This window comes from Schistocerca piceifrons, chromosome 2 (genome assembly GCF_021461385.2).
Source record: "Schistocerca piceifrons isolate TAMUIC-IGC-003096 chromosome 2, iqSchPice1.1, whole genome shotgun sequence".
NCBI lineage: Eukaryota > Metazoa > Arthropoda > Insecta > Orthoptera > Acrididae > Schistocerca > Schistocerca piceifrons.
In genome coordinates this window covers 851,842,762-851,862,168 of record NC_060139.1, presented here as the reverse complement: position 1 = coordinate 851,862,168, position 19,407 = coordinate 851,842,762, and the positions used below count along the sequence as shown (strand labels likewise).

Here is a 19,407-nt window from a genome sequence, read left to right as displayed (position 1 = left end):
ATGTAATGACCTGTTCCAAACTCTTTGAAATATGGCTGGTGTACTAGCAACTCAGAATTGTAATCTATTGTACTGACAGAGGCCAAATGGGTGTTCAACACCAACATTTTTTGGTCTGGTCTAACAGAAGCAGAAAACAAGTTTCTCTGAGATCAGTTTGGAAGAAGGTTGTGATCCCCTGAAAATTTAAAAAAGGGTCTGTCACGGCATGGGAACATATATGAAGCTGCTTCTGGTTGTACATGGACTATAAGTTTAAAATTGCCACGCAAGCAGAAGGAGCCACCCGGCTTTTGTGTTACCACCAAAGGACAGGCCCATTGGCTGAAAGAAATAGATGGAAGAAGTTGTTGCTTTTCAGTCTGTCTAATTCTAGCTGTGAGCATTAGCGGAGTTTGATTTGCTTTAAAGAATTGCAAGCCTGATAGAGGTTTCAAAACTGTGTGAGCATGAAAGTTTAAAACTTCCCTAAACCCACCTCCATGGTGCAAATTAGATCGGGTAATGTCTATTGTTCAAAATGGCACTGAAGGTTGAATAGAATACACAGAATGTTTAGAAAACCCATGTGTGAAATATTGTGTGTGTGTGTGTGTGTGTGTGTGTGTGTGTGTGTGTGAGTGAACTGAGATGCTTGAAAAATTGCCACATTGTGCATGAAGTTTCAGTACATTTATTCTGTACTAACTACTAAGAAACTTGTACAGTTGAGCAAATTAAGGAATTTCCTGACAGCTGGCAGTGCTTTTGACATTTTTGAAGTGCGAAGCACGAATGACTTAGAGCTATGAAGAGTGTTGCCATAGAGACATTTACAAATTCGCATTATAGACACGTGATGCAGCTGCGCCCAGGATATGGACATTATCTGAGATAATGTTGCTTAATTTGTATACTGCACTTATACATCTAAACATTGTGCATATTTCTTTGTTTGATTGTTTCACAGTTTCAAAGGTATTTTCACGAGTGTATGGAAATGAGATGTTTTTGATACTTCATTACAGCTTTTGTTTCTAATAGAAAATTGACAAAATGACTACCCAGGCAATGCCGAATTTGTCAGTTAGTTTTGTTGTATTTGACTGAAAGACACACTTGGCCTGCCAGTTGAATCTTAATGAAGTTCATAAGCCCATAATTTTGAATGCACATTGTCCAGTGACAGAGAACAGCAGTCCTAAAATATGTGTATTGATTTGTTATCGAGGTAGACATGCCAGTAATAAAGAGAAACATCACTGGTACTACCTTTAAATCTGTGTGTAACTGCCTATCTCTCCAGGTGATACTACATAATCACTGCCAGTAATACTATTAATCTGAATTGGTGGACGGCATCATCTGATACCTGCCACATTTCGACACACATCTGAAATACATCCTGTACGAAGTCATTGGGAGCATTTTCTTTGCAAAGTGGATATTCATAGTGTGCATGCAATGAAGAAACAGTCTAGATATCTGCAGAACAACAAAAACTGCTGCAACCAGCATCTCAGAACAACAGGGTGTATAGTAGTATGGGGCTAATGGGCTGCTGCTGGGTGAAACATATATATCACATTACTGTCCCACCAGAAATCTGATGCACTGAGTCTGTGTTTGCTAAAGCCATAGTAGAAATTTCAAAATCAGAAGAAAATATCTGGTGTGCCACTTTTGAGATTTTGAAAGCATGTCCAGTGCACAAAACTTTAGAGTTTTCGTAAAGCTTGCATTTGCACATCCTTATCAGGTGCCAGATAGATTACCAAATTTCAGATCAGTCAGTCAGTATCAGATTGACCACATATACATGTAAATTTGCAATTTCTGCTCAAGCCTTGAAGGCTGGCAATCCACAAAGCACAGCTTACAGAATCAGGCATCTTATGTTGCAGAAATTGTTAAACAGAATGCTGCTATGTGTATGTTGGTGGAAGTATATTTCAAAAGTAAGGCAAAAGTATCTGACAGGGGCAGCATTTGCCAGTTGATATGTATAACAAAAGGTGTGGTGAAACTGATAGGTAGTGTTGGAAACCACCACAATAGTTAGTTCACTTGCCTGAAGTATTTCATAGCAGTGGTGCCTCTAGCAATCGCCATGCAGGCGGAGTTGACTTTCTCAATATTGGGAGCAGTCTGCTTTATTATTTACCAGATTCACTAAATATAGTGGTGGCATCTAGGGAAGCATTGATTAGATCAGAAGATGGTGTCATCTGAGAAAGAGAGTGAGTTCATGGCCGCTCAGGCTTAAATTGGCCAACTAGCTAGTCTCACTCGATCGGTTGGTCAGCTGGAGATGCTGTGTTTTCCTAGCTGGCAGCAGTACTCTCCGAAATGACACTTGGTTGTAGTTTTGTGTCTTCTATTGATACATCTAGTGGGGCTACAAGAGATTGTGAGAACAGTGGTTATGCTGGAGGGACAATACCCAATTGCTTAATTCATAGGGGAATCCAAGTGGCATAAGTATTGAAGGAGCTTTTTGTTATTGGTGTTGTCTGCATCATGTACATTGACTGGATGGTAGAGCTTAAAGTTAGCAGCAGCTTAGCAATGTCCATTTGAGTAGGTACATGCAGTTTCTGTACTCAACACTGTGGCAACTTGTCACACATGGCCTTTCCTATTTAGCATAGGAAATGTTGTGTTGGCAGAAGAGCCAACACAGTGTTACTAGTGGAGGCTGAAATGCATGCGTTTTAGCTCACGCAGGCTGTCGTGAGGAGAGAAGAACTATACTGACGTGAGGTCTGGAACATGACAAGGAATTAGAATTCAGAAACCGGACTTAATTAGTTTGATACTTAACTTTAATCCATTAATGATGAACATCGCTCTTGATGGTACACGAGTCACAATATTATCTGTTCAGAAGACGTAGTAACTGAATATGGCACCTTGCTAGCTCGTAGCAAATGACGTAGCTGAAGGCTATACTAAACTGTCGTCTCTGCAAATGAAAGCGTATGTAGACAGTGAACCATCGCTAGCAAAGTCGGCTGTACAACTGGGGGCGATTCTAGGGAGTCTCTCTAGACTAGACCTGCCGTTTGGCGGCGCTCGATCTGCAATCACTGATAGTGGCGACACGCGGGTCCGCTGTATACTAAAGGACCGCGGCCGATTTAAATGCTACCACCTAGCAAGTGTGGTGTCTGGCGGTGACACCACAGGAAATACCTGTGTATGATTGCAATAGGTGAAGGTAGGTTGATGTATGGAACAGTTCTTCAATCTGCATCAAATGTAGGGAAACAGCCAGTGAAGTGCAAGATTGGATGCAGTGATAACATTAGGGATGGCTTCAAATAACAGTGTAGGTTGTAGGTTCAGTGGGTGAGATAATATTACTGTGGGTGATGGGGATAGCTCTCAATTCAGGGCAGAGTGTGAGAAGAAATAGTCAAAGTCCTGATGAAGGATGTGTTGGAATTATTAGGTTGTTGGTTGACAGTGGCAGCAGGTTTGTTGTTGCCACAGAAAAAAATGGCACAGGGGTGGTTTGAGCTGGATAGCAGGTCTGTGCAGGCTCTGGCAAAGTTAACTCATACAGGTGTCAAAGTAGTATAGGAGACTGTTTAAATGCAGGTTAGTTAGTATGCTTGATATGGGCAGAGATTTTTATGGGGACATCGGAGAGGGTAAATCAACTCCTGCACTTACCAATTTCTGTCTTTGACAGACCAGCAGAGCAATATGTTACATTTTTAGCTTGTTCTGTGTGTGTTTCTTCCTTTCTTTTTTCATAGTTTAATTCTTAAATTCCTAGAGTGTTTTTTTTATTTATTTAAGAGGAGCAGTCTCACATTCAAGTAACAGGAAAGTATAGATATGCGCAGTCTGTAGCATAGTCATAATTTCTTTTGAACAGCCAGATATACATATCACTAAGGCATCAATCTCTATTGGCGTTGAGTCAAGAAGGTAGCAGGTTATATATTTAACTTACTGTGTGTGCTTTTGTAGATAAGTCTTAAGTTAGTTGCACTAGGATGGATAAGATGTGTGCATGCTGTATGTGGATGCAGGAGGAGCTGGTCACAGTTCACAAAGAGCTGTAGACACTTTTGGCCACTGTCAGCTGTCTTAGGTTGCTGCCTTGGGATGTAGCAGTGATGGAAAATCTGGAATGTCACATGGGACAACTCGGGTATCGCTTGTTTCACCCATGGGTCGTGGGTCGTGCTGTGAAGTCACCTTGCAGTGTACCCAACATGGTGGATCCGTCCTCACTGCAGGTTGAGTGGTGGGTGATAATATGTTTGTGTTGCTTGAGATGGAGAGGTAATGTGGAGGCAGGCTGGCAGTCTGACCTTGCCCATTCACCCTGTGAATGGACAAGTGGCTACTTCTTCATCAGGATCTGAGCACGCACGCGGGGTTAGGGTTTGCTAATTATTGGTAACTCCAATGTTAGGCATGTTGTGGAGCACTTTAGGGAAAAAGCATTCAAGGGCCAGAAAGATATTCATGTGGCATGGGTACTGGGGCCATTTTCAGTTCATACGGGTGGCTGGTGGAAGTGGTGAAGACTGCTAGCCTCACATGAGGGGTGGAAACAGAGCTGACAATTTACAGCACCATTCCCAGAATTGGTTAGAGTCCTTCGATTTGGAGCTGAATGAAGTGTCTCAACTGAAGGTGTTGTCGATTCTGTGATGGTCTTGGCTGCAGATTTATGGACCTGCGTTAAGGGCTAGATAATTGTAGGACTCCTCTTGATAGGTCAGGGGATGCACTACACAAGGGACACAGCTACTCAGGTAACAGAGTATGTGTGAAGTGCACAAGATATTTTTAAGTTAGGCAGTAGTTGGACATCCACTGATAAATGTTCACCAGTCAGTATGTGGAGAGTGAAATCAGACCACATACAAAGTAATGACACTTTTACTGTCAAAATTTTAACAGGAAATTCTAGAAGTATTTATAATACAGTTTCTGAATTTACAACCTTCCAGGAAAGTTGTTGCGCTAAATTTGTTCTCAGTACCTAGAGCTGACTGAAATCTGACATAGAAAACTCTGAACTATTTATCAAATCATGTGATGCATATCGAAAAGACAGATTAAATGCCATAGGAGGGGAGTGTTTTTGCAATGGACAAAAATAATGTTTGTGATGTACTTTTGAACACAGTTTTCCGAATACTGCCTTGAGCAGCTAGTTTGACAACCCACTCACAGTGGAAATATTTTTGACCTTATAGCTTCAAACAGGCATGATCTTATTGGCAGTGTTAATGTAGAGACAAGAATTAGTGATAACAATATCATCATACCAATGATGGTTACTAAAGTCAGTAAATCCATCAAGAAGACGAGGTGAGAATTTTTGCCAGAAAGAGTAGACAGGCAGTTGTTAGCATCCTAATTAGAAAATGAATGGCAGTTATTCAGTTGTAATATGATAGATGCGAAATAATTATGGGTAAAGTTGAAACAGATTGTAAATTGTACCCTGTAGAAGTGTGTGATGAGTAAATGGATTAAGGATGGAAAAGATGCACTGTGGTTTGATAACAAAATTTGGAAATTGCTGAGAAAGCAGAGATTGATGCACTCTCGATGCAAAAAAGAACGGATGAATGACAACAGGCTGAAGCTAATAGAAATTCATGCTTCTGTAAAAAGGCTGATGCGCAAAACGTACAACTGCCACTGTTGTACTGGGGATTACATTAAAGTACCCGTGTCACGAAAATAGCCATGATAATTACAAGTTTTGTAGATTTTGTCTTTAAAAGCAAAATAATTATCAGTCAGATTGTCATTGACCAAAAGGAGTGTAGTAGCTGAAGTTTTTGGTATCAGAACAATATGGCGAAAGGTGGTTTTCCTCAGCGGCAAGGCCATGGGCAGGAATGGTATTTGTATACAGGGTCATGCTATTGAGCGTGAAAGTGTCTGGTGATATGAGGTCAGGAACTATGGAAATAATGTAGAATTGTGGAGGAATTGATTAGTGTCTTGGAAAAAGAGTACAATAGGGATTATTATTTCTTTGACAATGAACCATTACAGGCAGAGTGCAAGCTCAGACAAAGGAAAGGAACCATCCCAGCAGGCAACTTAGTTAAAGGAATCTAGGGAATATTTAAATCTGGCTGGCCGAATATGGGTCTGAATCTTGATCCACTAAATGAAATTTGAGTGGCTTGACCATTCTGCCATCTCACTTGGCAATAGCAGCATAATGTAGGAAGGGATATTGTGGTCTTCAATCCAAAGACTGCTTTGATGCAGCTTCCATGCTACTGTATCCTGTGCAGGCCTGTCATCTCCGAATAACTTCAACAACCTACATCCTTCTGAATCTGCTTCCATATTCATCTCTTGGTCTGCCACTAAAATTTTTACCACCCCCCCCCCCTCCCCCTTCCACCCACACACTTCCCTCCAGTTCTGAACTGGTTGTCTCAGAATGTGCCCTATCAACCAACCCCTTCTTTTAGTTAAGTTGTGCCACAAATTTCATTTCTCCCCATATCTGTTCTGTACCTCCTCATTATTTGTACAATCGAACCACCTAATCTTCAACATTCTTCTCTAAAACCACAAATTGTCCATTTTTCACTTTGATACATGGCTACGCTCTGTACAGATACCTCCAGAAACGGTTTCCGAAAACTTAAATCAATATTCAGTGTTAATAAATTTCTCTTCTTTAGGAACACCATTCTTGCAATTGCCAGTCTACCTTTTATGCCCTCTCTTCATCAGCATCATCAGTTACTTTGTTGCCCAAATAACAAAATTCATCCATTATTTTTATTGTTTCGTTTCCTAATCTAATTCCTTCAGGATCGCCTGATTTAATTCCACTGCATTCCATTATTCTTGTTTTGTTTTTGTTGATGTTCATCTTGTGTTCTCCTTTCAGGATGCTGCCCATTCCATGCAATTACTTTTCCAAGTACTTTGTTGTCTCTGACAGAATTACATCTCATCAGCAGACTTCATGGTTTCAATTTCTTCCCTTTGAACTTAAGTTCCTATTCCAAATTTTTCTTTGAATTCATTTACTGTTTGTTCAGTGTACAATGGAATAACTTTGGGGATAGTCTACAATCCTGTCATACTCCTTTCTCAACTGCCACTTCCTTTTCGTGCCCCTTGACACTTATAACTGCCATCTGATTTCTTTACAAGTTGTGAGGAGTCTTTTGCTTCCTGTATTATACCCCAGCTACCATTAGAATTTCAAAGAGAGTATTCCAGGTAACATTGTGACTGTGCATAGGTGACAGTGTAGTGGTTGGTGGAGGGGTCACTCATGGAAAAATTCCTGTAGTAGTTTGTGTTAGAGCTGCACCTTTTTTTAGACTGAAGTCAGCTGATAAGTATACCTGCTTAAAGGAAGTCCCTCTAACTTACTACATTAACACTGCCAATAAGATCATGCCTGTTTGAAGCTATAAGGTCAAAAATATTTCCACTGTGTGTGGGTTGTCGAACTAGCTGCTCAAGACAGTATTCGGAAAACTGTGTTCAAAAGTTGCATTGAACACTCCCCTCCTATGGCATTTAATCTGTCTTTTCGATATGCGTTACACCTTCAGATGAAGTCATGTTTCCAGGTAGAGAAGGAATTAGCATATTTCATCAAAATATAAGAGATATTAGAGATAAAGGTGAACTGCTTATGATATTGACTCTGAAATTATTGGTATGTCAGAGCACCACTTAAATAATTTGACAATTCAAAGGCTTCCTTTACCAGTATACAGATTAGCTGGCTGTTTTTCAAGGAGTTCCTTGCAGAGTGGAGGAGTGGCTATGTACGTAAAAAAACAGTATTTCATTTGAGTCCGTAGATGTATCACGGCACTGCACTGAACAGATATTTGAATTTTGTGCAGGGACAGTTGAATTTAGTGAAACTAAACTTATAATTGTTGTTGTTTATTGGTCTCCTAACTCTGACTTCAGAGCATTTCTGCTCAAGCTAGAGATGGTTCTTGATTCACTTTGTAGGAAGTACCAGAAATTATTTATATGTGGTGACTTCAATATAAATTTTGTATATGATGGTGCAAGAAAAAAGATGTTGTTGATCTCCTAAATTCATATTATCTGATGCAGATTGTGTTTTTTCCAACTAGGATACAGGGGAACAGTAGCACAGACATGGACAATATTTTTATTTATTCTTCATTACTAGATGTCCATTCTGTTAGTAAAAGGGTGAATGGCCTTCCAGACCATGATGCACAAATTTTAACACTAAAAGGCTTTTGTACCCAAATAAATGTCACTTGTAATTACAAACTATGTAGGAAAGATAATCCAACAGTAATAGAGAGTTTTTTAAACCTTGTCAAAGAACAAGAGTGGCAGGATGTTTATAGTGCCGATGACATAGATGATAAATATAATGCTTTCCTTAACACATTTCTCAAACTATTTGAGAGTTGCTTTCATTAGAACTTTCTAAATGGGATACTAGCAGTAATAAGCAGCCCAGATGGCTAACTAGTGGGATAAGGATATCATGTAAAACAAAGCAGGAATTATATCAAAATGTTAGAAGTAGTCACAATCAAGCTACAGTAGCCCATTACAAACAGTATTGTAAGGTGCTTAAAATGTTATTAGGGAGGCAGAGACTATGTGGTATGCAAATAGAATAGCTAATTCACAGGATAAAATTAAAACCATATGGTCAGTTGTGAAGGAGTGTCTGGTCAGCAGCACAAGGTCAACGATATAAAGTCAGTTCATAATAAAAATATTTATGTTACTGATAAATCAGATATATGTACAGCATTTAACAATCATTTCTGAACATTTCTGGTAAATTAAATAAAAATTTAGTTTCTGCAGGGAATAATATAACTTTCTTGGAAAATGCCTTTCCGAGATTGATGTCTGAATTACTCCTCTGTGATACAGACGAGGAGGAGATTGAGTCAGTAATTAAATCACTGAAGACTAAGGACTCTCATAGTTATGATGGAGTGCCTAGCAGAATATTAAAGTATTGTGCTGCACATGTTAGCCCTGTATTTAGCCATATTTATAATTTTTCCTTTAGGAATGGTTAGCTTACTGAACCATTAAAGTACACAGTAGTAAAGCTGCTTTATAAAAAGGGAGAAGGGGATAATGTAGATAATTTTAGACCTATTTCTATGCCGTCAGTGTTTGCTAAAGTTGTTGAAAAGGCTATGTATGTAAGGATAATTGACCATTTTATATCACACAATTTACTATCAAATGTAGAGTTCAGCTTTAGAAGTCGTTTAACAACTGAAAATGCTATATTATCTTTTCTCTGTGAGGTACTGAATGGGTTAAACAAAAGGTTTCAAACGCTAGGCGTATTTTTTGATTTAACTAAGGCATTTGACTGTGTTGATGACAAAATATTGCTCCAGAAGTTGGACCATCATGGAATATGAGGAGTAGCTCACAATTAGGTCACCTCTTACGTTAGCAATGGACAACAAAAGGTGATTATTCACAATGGCTTTGATGTGGGGTCTGAGTGGGGTACGGTCAAGTGGGGGTTGCCACAGGGATCAGTGTTGGGGCCACTCCTGTTCCTTATTTATATAAATGTTATGCCCTCTAGTGTTACGAGTAACTCTAAAATATTTGTGTTGCTGATGACACTAGCTTGGTAGTAAAGGATGTTGTGTGCAACATTGGCTCAGTTTCAAATAGTGCAGTTCATGACCTATGTTCACGGTTTATAGAAAATAAAATAAAGCTAAATCACAGTAAGACTCAGTTTTTACAGTTTCTAACACACAATTCAACAAAATCTGGTGTTTTAATATCACAGAATGGGCATATGATTAGTGAAACTGAAGAGTTCAAATTTCTAGGTGTTGAGATAGATCGTAAACTGTCATGGAAAGCCCATGTTCAGGATCTTGTTCAAAGACTTAATGCTGCCATTTTACTATTCGAACGGTATCTGAAGTGAGTGATTGTTCAACATGAAAATTAGTGTACTTTGTGTAGTTTCATTCGCTTATGTCACATGGTATTATATTTTGGGGTAACTCTTCCCATTGTAAAAGGATATTTTTAGCTCATAAATGGGCGGTTCAGGCAATAAGTGGTGTAAGTTCATGAACCTCTTGTCGACCACTGTTGACAAGTCTGGGTATCTGTAATCTGCTTTCTTGTTTTACTCTCTTCTGTTTCTGGTGTCTCTCTGTTTTCTTGTCCTCTTTTGTTCCTTTTAGTGTTCCTTGCATTTCCTTCGTTCTTGTGGTTTCTCCTTTCTTTCCGTTTTGTGTTATATGTCTCGTCTGTTTTATTGTAACACCTGTGGCATTGTTTTATTAGGAACAGGGGACCGATGACCTCATAATTTGGTCCTTCCCCGCCTCTTTTAAACCAACCAACCAACCAACCAACCAACCAACCAACCATCTTGGCCTTTGAGGGTGATTCATTACCTGAAAAGGTCAAGGTGATTGTGTACTGATGTGATGTCAAACCCTATGTCCCTCCCCCTATGCAGTGCTTTAAGTGCTGGAAATTCATGCACATGTTCTCCCGGTGCAATTCCAGCGCCACATCTGTGGACATTCGCTGCATCTGAATTTGCCATGTGCACCTCTTCCCACATGTGTGAACTGTGGAGAGCATTGTTCTCGCTGCTCGTCGGACTATCCGGTACTCCAAAAGGAGCAGGAAATTATGGAGTACAAGACCATGGACAGGCTATTTACCATGAGGCTAAACTAAATATGAAAGACTAGACCCTGTTCCCTTGCTATCTTCTTATGCTGCCCCCATGATGACATTGCAATCGATGATGCTGTTACACCCATCATCTAAGGTTATTCCACTGGGCTTCTACTTTGGGAGCATTGCACGCCGCCCCCCCCCCCCCTCCCGCCAAGGCTTACTGGCTGTGGCAAAGATATTGAGAACCTACTAACCCAACTGGACCTTTGTCTCCTAAATACAGGTGCCCCCACACATTTCAGTGTGGCAAATGGCACATATTTGGCCATTGATCTCTCAGTTTGCATTCTGGCCTTCTCCCACCTGTCCACTGGAGAGCACATGACAACTTGTGTGTTAGTGACCACTTTCCACTCTTCCTGTCCTTCCCCAGTGTCCCTTCTCATGACACTTGCCCAGGTGGGTTCTTCCCAAGGCTGAATGGGACACTTCCACATCATTGAGTATCCGTTGCATGCCACCATCTATGAAGTGAACCATGTCGTCACTAATACCATTGTTGCCGCAGTTGAATGAGCAATTCATTGTTCCTCCAGTTGCCCCCGGCGGAAATCAGTCCCTTGCTTGTTGCCAGAAACAGCTGCAGCCATTAGAGACCGTAGGCGGGCCTCCAATATCATAAGCGCCACCCGTCCCTGGAGAACCTCATTGTATTCAAACGCCTAAACGGCTCTGTGCCCGAGGCTCGCCTCCTCATCAAACGAAGGAAGCAGGAGTGTTGGGAATGCTATGTGTCCACCATTGGAAGACGAACTTCCCCCTTCCATGTTTGGACCACAGAACCCTGCAGGTGTACCTGGAATTTCCACAAATGGAGCTGTGTTGGCCAATCCAGATGTAATCATAGAGCTTCTTGCTGAGCATTATGGTTACATTTCTGGGTCTCAGAATTACCACCTCACCTTTTGTCTCTTCAAACAGAGGGTAGAATGACAACACCTATCTTTTGCTCCACTCCACCCTGAACCTTATAATGCTTCCTTCAGTCAGTGGGAATTCCTCAGTGACCTTGCCGACTGTTCTGACACATCCCCTAGCCCAGACCGCATCCATTCACACATGCTGAAATATCTGTCACCGGATTCCCACCACCGCCTCCTTGCCATCTTCAACTGCATCTGGAGCGATGGTGAATTCCCATTGCAATGGCGATCTTTCGCCGCAAAGTTTTCGGGAACTGGAATACTGAATGGTTGCACCCTGAGTACACCAACTAAACTTCGCACTGTCAAGGAGATGACGAATGTGTGGCCGTCTTCCATGCAAGCCACTCGCAGGGAATCTGTTGTCCTTTGCTGGCTCCGCATTGGCCATACATGGCTAACACATGGTTACCTCCTCCATCGCGAGGACCCACCTCAGTGCCACTGTGGCTACCATATGACTGTCATCCACATCTTGCTGGACTGCCTAATTTTAGCCGCTCTGCGGCGGACTTTCAACCTTCACAGCACCCTATCTTTGGTGTTGGACGACAATGCCTCAACAGCAGATTTAGTTTTATGTTTTATTCATGAGGGTTTTTTTTTATCATACCATCTAAGGGTGGGCATTTGGCCTTCTGTTCGAGGCCTCCAAACTCTGTCACCCTTTCTTTGCACTTGTTTGTCTTGGTGTTCATCTTTTCCCTACGTGTGTTCATCTTGTCTTGTCGGGGTGGACATTTTAGTGTGCTGCAGAGTGGCTGGCTCATCCTCTTTTATTCTTGTGATTAGTCAGCCCAGACCATCTGCTCTTTGGTTTTAATATCTTCTGCTACTTTTTCTTGTAGTGTATGTTTTCCCCATTTTTGTTCGTACCATTCTTTTTTTTTTTTTTTTTTTTTTTTTTTTTTTTTTTTTTTTTAGGTCTGGTTCCCCATTCCTCTTCCCCCTTTTACTTTCCCAAACGTACTTTGGGTGTTGTTTTACCTTGAGCGTTGTTTGCATCATGAAAAAGGGACTGATGACCCTATAGTTTGGTCCCTTTGTACCCCAAACCAGCCAACCAACCAACCAACCAACCAACCAACCAATCAATCCTCCGCCAGTGTCTACGGTGATGGGTCTCCCTTTAGAGAACCCTCTCTCGAGAAATCTACAGACCAACGAACAACCAGTGGCTGAAGGAGTCAGTGACTATGGGCCCAAGGGCTGCCATCTTCTCTTGAGTTCCTACCCCCCATTACTGATAAGTCCTAGCAAGCATCTCAGTCCTCTAACAGCAAAACTGATCATGGGACATGACCAGTACCATTGGCCCCTTCACACCTAAACAGGACATCCTTAACATGGCAGATCAGTGGAACTGTAGTGGATTTATTGTCACTTTATTGTGCATTTTATTGAAACAGTGCTGGCCCTGAGAGAGCACCTTAAGGGCTCTGATTGGTTCGCACATACGTCATCAGTGAGGGGATTTCACTCTTTACCACAATGGAAGCAATAGAAGTGCAAATGTGAACGAACCATGCAATCACTATTTTTACCATTTATTTACATTTAGCAAGGCACATCTTATCTTATGATAGCCACCCTAATTTGACAGCTCTGCCTGCTTTTCCCCTACTTGGGGATTTCGATGCATAACAGCCATGTGGGGAGTACAAAGTCACCTACTAGGGCACTTGTGATTGACTAACCCTCTTCAGCTGGTGCCAGTGGCATATTTTCCCATGTTGGCAATACAGTCTTTTTCCTCCAGTCTCATAGCTTCGATACATTGGTTACTGCACAATACACTTTGTGACAGTATCCACATTCTGATGATCCTGTCACTTCCTTGTCACCACCTAATGGGGCCAGTTGCCATGTTGGGCGCTCCGAAGTGCCGGCTTGTAGTTGTATACCATGTCTGTCACCTTTTGGGCCTGCTCTTTCAGTTTGCATTGACAAGGTTGTGGGTGGTCTCATATGCAGTCACCTATGCCACTGGAACTGCAATCCCTCTTTCTATGGGCGCCGTCCACCTGCATCCAGTACCATGGTGGACTAAAGATAGTGCAATAACTATTCGTGACTGTTGATGGGCTTTGCAGTATCTGAAGTGACATCTTTCAGAGACCTCTTTCATTGCTTTTAAACTGCTCCGTTCAAAGGCTTGCTACCTAGTTTAATGCAGCAAGAAGGGATGTTGGGAATGGTACACCTGCTTCTTGTGAACCTTTATCTATCCCACTCTCCTAAACTGTTATATTATGAACATTTCACTGTCTCTGAACTGCTTCAGGGTGTCAACACATCACACAATACAGCACCAAGCCCTGATTTGGTTCATAATAAGATGATCCAAAATCTTAATGTGACTCAGACTCCATCTACTCAGGGTTTTCAATTATTTTGGGCTAGAAGGTGTTTTTACTTCATGGTGGAGATAGTATCATCATATCAGTCCTTGAACCAGGCAAAATCCCCACACCCACCGACAGCTACTGACCGATTAGCCTCACCAATGTGCTTTGTCACTTGTCTAAAAGGATGTAGTTCGATGATTATTCTGGATTCTCGAATTGTGCTGTTTTTCTTCCCTTATCAAGAATGGTTTCTGGGATGATGATCCACAGTCAACCATTTGCAGGAGTTGGAATCAGCAATCCGACAAAAAAAAAACTGTCCATTCGCATGAATGGACACAGGCAGACAGTGTTTGTTGGTAATGAGGATCACCCTGTGGCTAAACATGCCTTGGTGCACGGCCAGCACATCTTGGCACAGTGTTACGCTGTCCGGGTTATCTGGATACTTGCCACTACCACCAACCTATCCGAATTCCGGAGATGGGAACTTGTCCTTCAATATATCCTCTCTTCCCGTTATCCACCATGCCTCAATCTCCACTAATTTCAAGTTGCCGCCACTCATACCTCACCTGTCATTCAACAACATCTTTGCCTCTGCACTTCCGCCTCGACTGACATCTCTGCCCAAACTCTTTGCCTTTGAATATGTCTGCTTGTGTCTGTATATGTGTGGATGGATATGTGCATGCGTGCGAGTGTGTACCCGTCCTTTTTTCCCCCTAAGGCAAGTCTTTCCGCTCCCGGGATTGGAATGAGTCCTTACCCTCTCCCTTGAAACCCACATCCTTTCGTCTTTCCCTCTCCTTCCCTCTTTCCTGACGAAGCAGCCGTTGGTTGCGAAAGATGCTGCTAACTATCAGTTAAATTTTGTAACTATAACTGTAGCCAGTGAATGAGAGATTTACTACAAACCAAATACGCTTCAGGTAAACATTCATTGGTTTAGTCCTCAAATTCTATCAGCAAATGAAAGTACAAACTTTCAGAGTCGCAACTTAACATCACGTGTGAAATATTATGAAGTCCCACGACCTTGCAGACAAGTGGCTGTATGGCACTCAAAAGTAAAAATTTAACCACAGCCTTACTCTTCCTTATCTGCCAATAAAGTGGCTGTGTTCTTTGGTATCGACAATATTCATTCTCCTTTCTCTAGCTAGTTTGATCCTCCCCAGCTACCTCTTTCGTCATTGGCTGCAGCTGTCATTGTTCCCGTCCCAGATGTGCAATTGTTAGTATGCAAATCACTACTCGATGCAAAAATTACAATCCTCAAGGCAGTCGGCAGATTTAAATAAACAAGGTCTCATTGCATAGGCCCTGAGATGCTGCTTAATGCCATATTCAACTGTATATGATTATTTAAATCCATATTCACATAAATTCAAGATTAAAGTGTGTAACTGCCCACAGTTTAGTTTTTCTCTGTAAAATAGTAACAATCTATATTACTGAATGGCTGAACTAGTAATCTGGTCTCAGTTACAGGTTTCCTGTCTAACAACAAAAATTTGGTTTTTAGTATTTTATAAAATTATTGACTGAATTTAAAAATTTGAAATGGTGTCATAATCTACTCATTAAGATCTACAATCTTTCGGTGCACACAGCAATAGAAGTATTTAAGTTAGAAAGTGTGTATATATCTTTAGACAGTTAATTCAAGGCACACAAATTACACAGACTGCATTCAGCAAGCATTTGAGAACGAAAGAACTTATCAACTTCTAACAAATTTTACACACCATTTTAGAAACTTTTTCTCACTGGCACACCCCAAAAAATAATGAAATGAAAAAAGTTCACAGCTTGCTTCATTTTAGCTGTCTGTGTGGTAAAACTTCAGCATCAGGCATGATATTTTAATTTACTATATTACTAACTACATTTGCAACAAATTTTGCAGAGAGTATCCACATATATCACTCAATGAAGGTTTAGCAACTTCCAGCAAACTTTAAACATAATTTGTAAACAGACATTGTGAGCTGATTTATATAAGGGAGTTCATTTCTGATTATGTAAGGAATTGAAGTATGGGAGTTACCAGTCTATACCAAACAACTAATGTGTTAATTCACATTTATTTTCCATGGTGCGGTACATAGTGCTGCTGAAACTTTATTGGTTTGTAACATTTTTCACTTATTTAGAAAAGCGTTAAAATGAATGTGTATGTAAGCGTAATTTGAACATGGGAACTGTTATTCAATAAAAATAGGATGCTCATCAATTAGAAAGGAGGTCAGCCTATCTACATCCTGTGGTGTACAAGTGAATGTATGTGTTTATTTAAACAAAAGTGTTATTTTTTCTCAGAAATTACTGATTAGTTCTGACAGCGAGGTACATGTTTCATGTAAAGTCTTCTAAGATCTGGCTATTTGCCTGTGGCAAACTTTTTCTTGTTGTAATGTTAAATATCATTGGTATCAAATTGGTATCGATTATTTGACCAGTTATTTAGTGGTAAGAAGCTGTTTTAATATTGCTTTTCTATTTTTATTTCGTGTTAACAGACTGTTTTAAATATGTGTGGTAACTTGGTTTTCAAGAAATCTTTGTATTTCTTGTTACAGGTGTGCTGTGGTAGTGTGGTGATTTTGACAGATATTTAGTGAAACAGCTGAATGTGTGTGGCTTCTGCAAGTAAGTGTATCTACGCCTTGAACAGACTAATAACATATAGTGAAGAAAATGATATCTACGAAGGGCAAACAAAGTCCCAAAAAGGGTAGTGGTAAGCTTAAGGATTCCAGTAAAAGCAGCACGAAGATGAAACCTGTTGAAGTACCTGAGTCACCATCAAAAGAGCCAGTATTATCATTCCCACTCCTTAAAACAATGGATAATAGCAGAACTCTACCACGTTATTCTGCTATACTCAGTCGTACAGAAGAAGAGGGAGTTGGTATGGATGATCTAGACGCTCTACAACTTGAACTGGAGGCATTACTTTCAGCTGTTGTTGTACGAAGCAGGGTGTTGAGAGAAGAGATACAAGTCCTTAGTAATGCCGAAGAAAAGAGGGATAAAAAAGGGAAGCTCTCGATTAACAAACCACCTCTTTCACCAGGGAAAAAGATCAAATTGCAAGATAGACCAGTGAAAAAGCTTAAAGAAATGCCTGGTAAAATCAGGAGTGAGGTAGCACAAGCTCCTCTTCCTATTAAATTCACGAAGGTAAAACATGTGCCTAGTGCAACTTTGAGCCAGTCACCCTTACCTCTTCCTGAACATGATCAACAAGACTTGAGCAAAATGGAGGCACCTAAAATTGTGCTTCCAAAAAATGACACACCAAATAAATTTTGGGCATCTGTTGAACCCTATTGTGCTGATATAACTCCAGAAGATGTTAAATTGCTTGAAGAACTAATACAAGAACATGAAAATGATAGTGAATACTATAAAATTCCACCACTTGGACGCCATTATAGCCTGCGCTGGAGTCAAGAAGATTTAATGGAGGAGCAGGAGGCATCCAGTAATGATAGTAAAAGTAAATCAAATGGTAATAATGCAGAGGTTAATAACTTGCTAAAGAAGGCAGAAAAACCTGGTGATGGGACAACAGGTTCAACACCTGCGTCAGGGCCGCTAACACAGCGCCTCATTTCTGCATTGATGGAAGAGAATATTATGGTGCCACTTTCTGAACCTTTTGACCCAAAAAAATGCAGGAGTGGGGAAAATGCAGCACCTCGCTCAGGTCTTTTTAGAAATTTTGCTGTTAGTGGTGCAGCCAATTTTGAAAGAATTGTTAGAAAAGAGCTTGAAGAACAAGGCATATTTGAATTTGATGAAAGTCCAGATCCAGAGGATGATGAAATTTTACAAGAGTTAAAAAGATGTCAAGAAGAATTAAAGTTAGTAAATGCACATAATGTTCAACAGTTAAAGAGACTTTTAAGACTTGCAAATGAGGAAATGGTAAGGCAGGATCTAAAAAGAAAATTGCAACAAGCAGATAATGAAGTTCTAGAGATGTATCGCAAGGTCACTTCAGCAAAGCAGAAGAAGAAACCACTGTCAAAAAAGGAACAAGATGCAGTATGGAAGGCTCTTAAAGATAGAGATGCAATTTTGATGAGCTTGGACTCTCTGTAGAGATATAGGCTTAATTTGAGTTATAGAATGATGTTTTGAAGTATAAAAAAGTTACAGAAGTGTGTAACAGTATTGGAAAAAAATTCTGGTACGAAGTGTGCCTGTTCGTGTGATTAAAATATGTAATATTGCTCATAAACAAAAACTTAATTTATACCTTTTAGTAATACAGTGAATGTTATGATCTCGAGTTATTTTGTGCTTTATGATTTTCTAGATTAGTTGAAAAGGCATCATAATTCTTTTAATTTCTCTTTTATAGTTCGACAAATTTTTTATACCATAGAACTTGCTTCAAGCACTCTCCAGATATTTCTATGTGATAATATATTAGTGTGTGGGAAACAGCATTGTGCCATTACTATTTTCGTGAATTGGTTTTTAGATTCTATTTACAGAGAAACATTTCTGTAATTGCCTTTCTCATTTTTCAATAATTAAAGGTCAAAGTTTTTGATGCATATAAAATTAATACATTGCTGCATGGAGTAAAGAAACATTGAGACATTTGTATGGAACATAGATAATGAGAATACATTTAAAAGTTACTTGTGATATCTTTTTCATTAGTTGCAACACTATTTCTGCACTTTGCTAGAAACTTGATAATGCAGCTCACATTTGTGTGTATGAGATTGCATGTGACTGTGCTGTGGTAGCTGCATTGTGTTAACTACAGTTTTTTTCTGCCATTTCTCAGTTTATGTACAAAAATAAAAAAAAAAAAATGTAAATGTATGTCTGTTACAGTGTGTTTTTTGTTGATAATTCTCCTGAAATGTCCAATGCCAGTTCTCTAAATTTTCTCACTGGTATTCTGTGAATAGAACATCATCTTCTCTCCAGGGTTTTCCATTTGAGTTCATGGAGTATTTCTGTAATATTCACATCTTTATCAAACTTACCGATAATGAATCTAGAAACCAGCCTCCAATTGAGTTATGGGAACACCTTTTGTTTCACTATTGTTTTCATGTGCAGTGGTATCTGAATCATGTAGAATATCTCAAATTATCAAGCAATGGGGGCATTTCCAGCAAATATATTGTTGATTGAGAAAACTGGAAAAATTTAAAAGTGGTGTTGTTGGTGGCTCATGCCATGGAATGACTATATTAATGAGTTCAGTTGTGATTCAGTGGACCACAGGATCAATAAGGTCCTGACTAATCACACAGTGAGTAAAACTTGGGCTCCTTCAACTGTGAGCTCTCTTCCAAAGGAGGTCACTAAGAGACTGAGACAACGTATTTTTGTTCCTATTTGGTCTCTTTACTCATGTGCATTTTAAGAATGTTTGGAACACACAAATAATT

The 19,407-nt window shown here is 40.0% G+C and overlaps 1 protein-coding gene across 1 annotated transcript in view; it reads left to right on the top strand.

The window, feature by feature from the left end:
- LOC124776473 (transcriptional adapter 3-B) overlaps positions 1 to 18,829 on the top strand; it is a 42,912-nt gene extending 24,083 nt beyond the window's left edge. The window contains exon 2 of the mRNA XM_047251486.1: positions 16,561 to 18,829. Coding sequence (XP_047107442.1) covers positions 16,679 to 18,091 — 1,413 coding nt within the window. The 5' untranslated portion in view covers positions 16,561 to 16,678 and the 3' untranslated portion in view covers positions 18,092 to 18,829. The remainder of the gene's footprint in view (positions 1 to 16,560) is intronic.
- Positions 18,830 to 19,407: the final 578 nt, after the last annotated feature.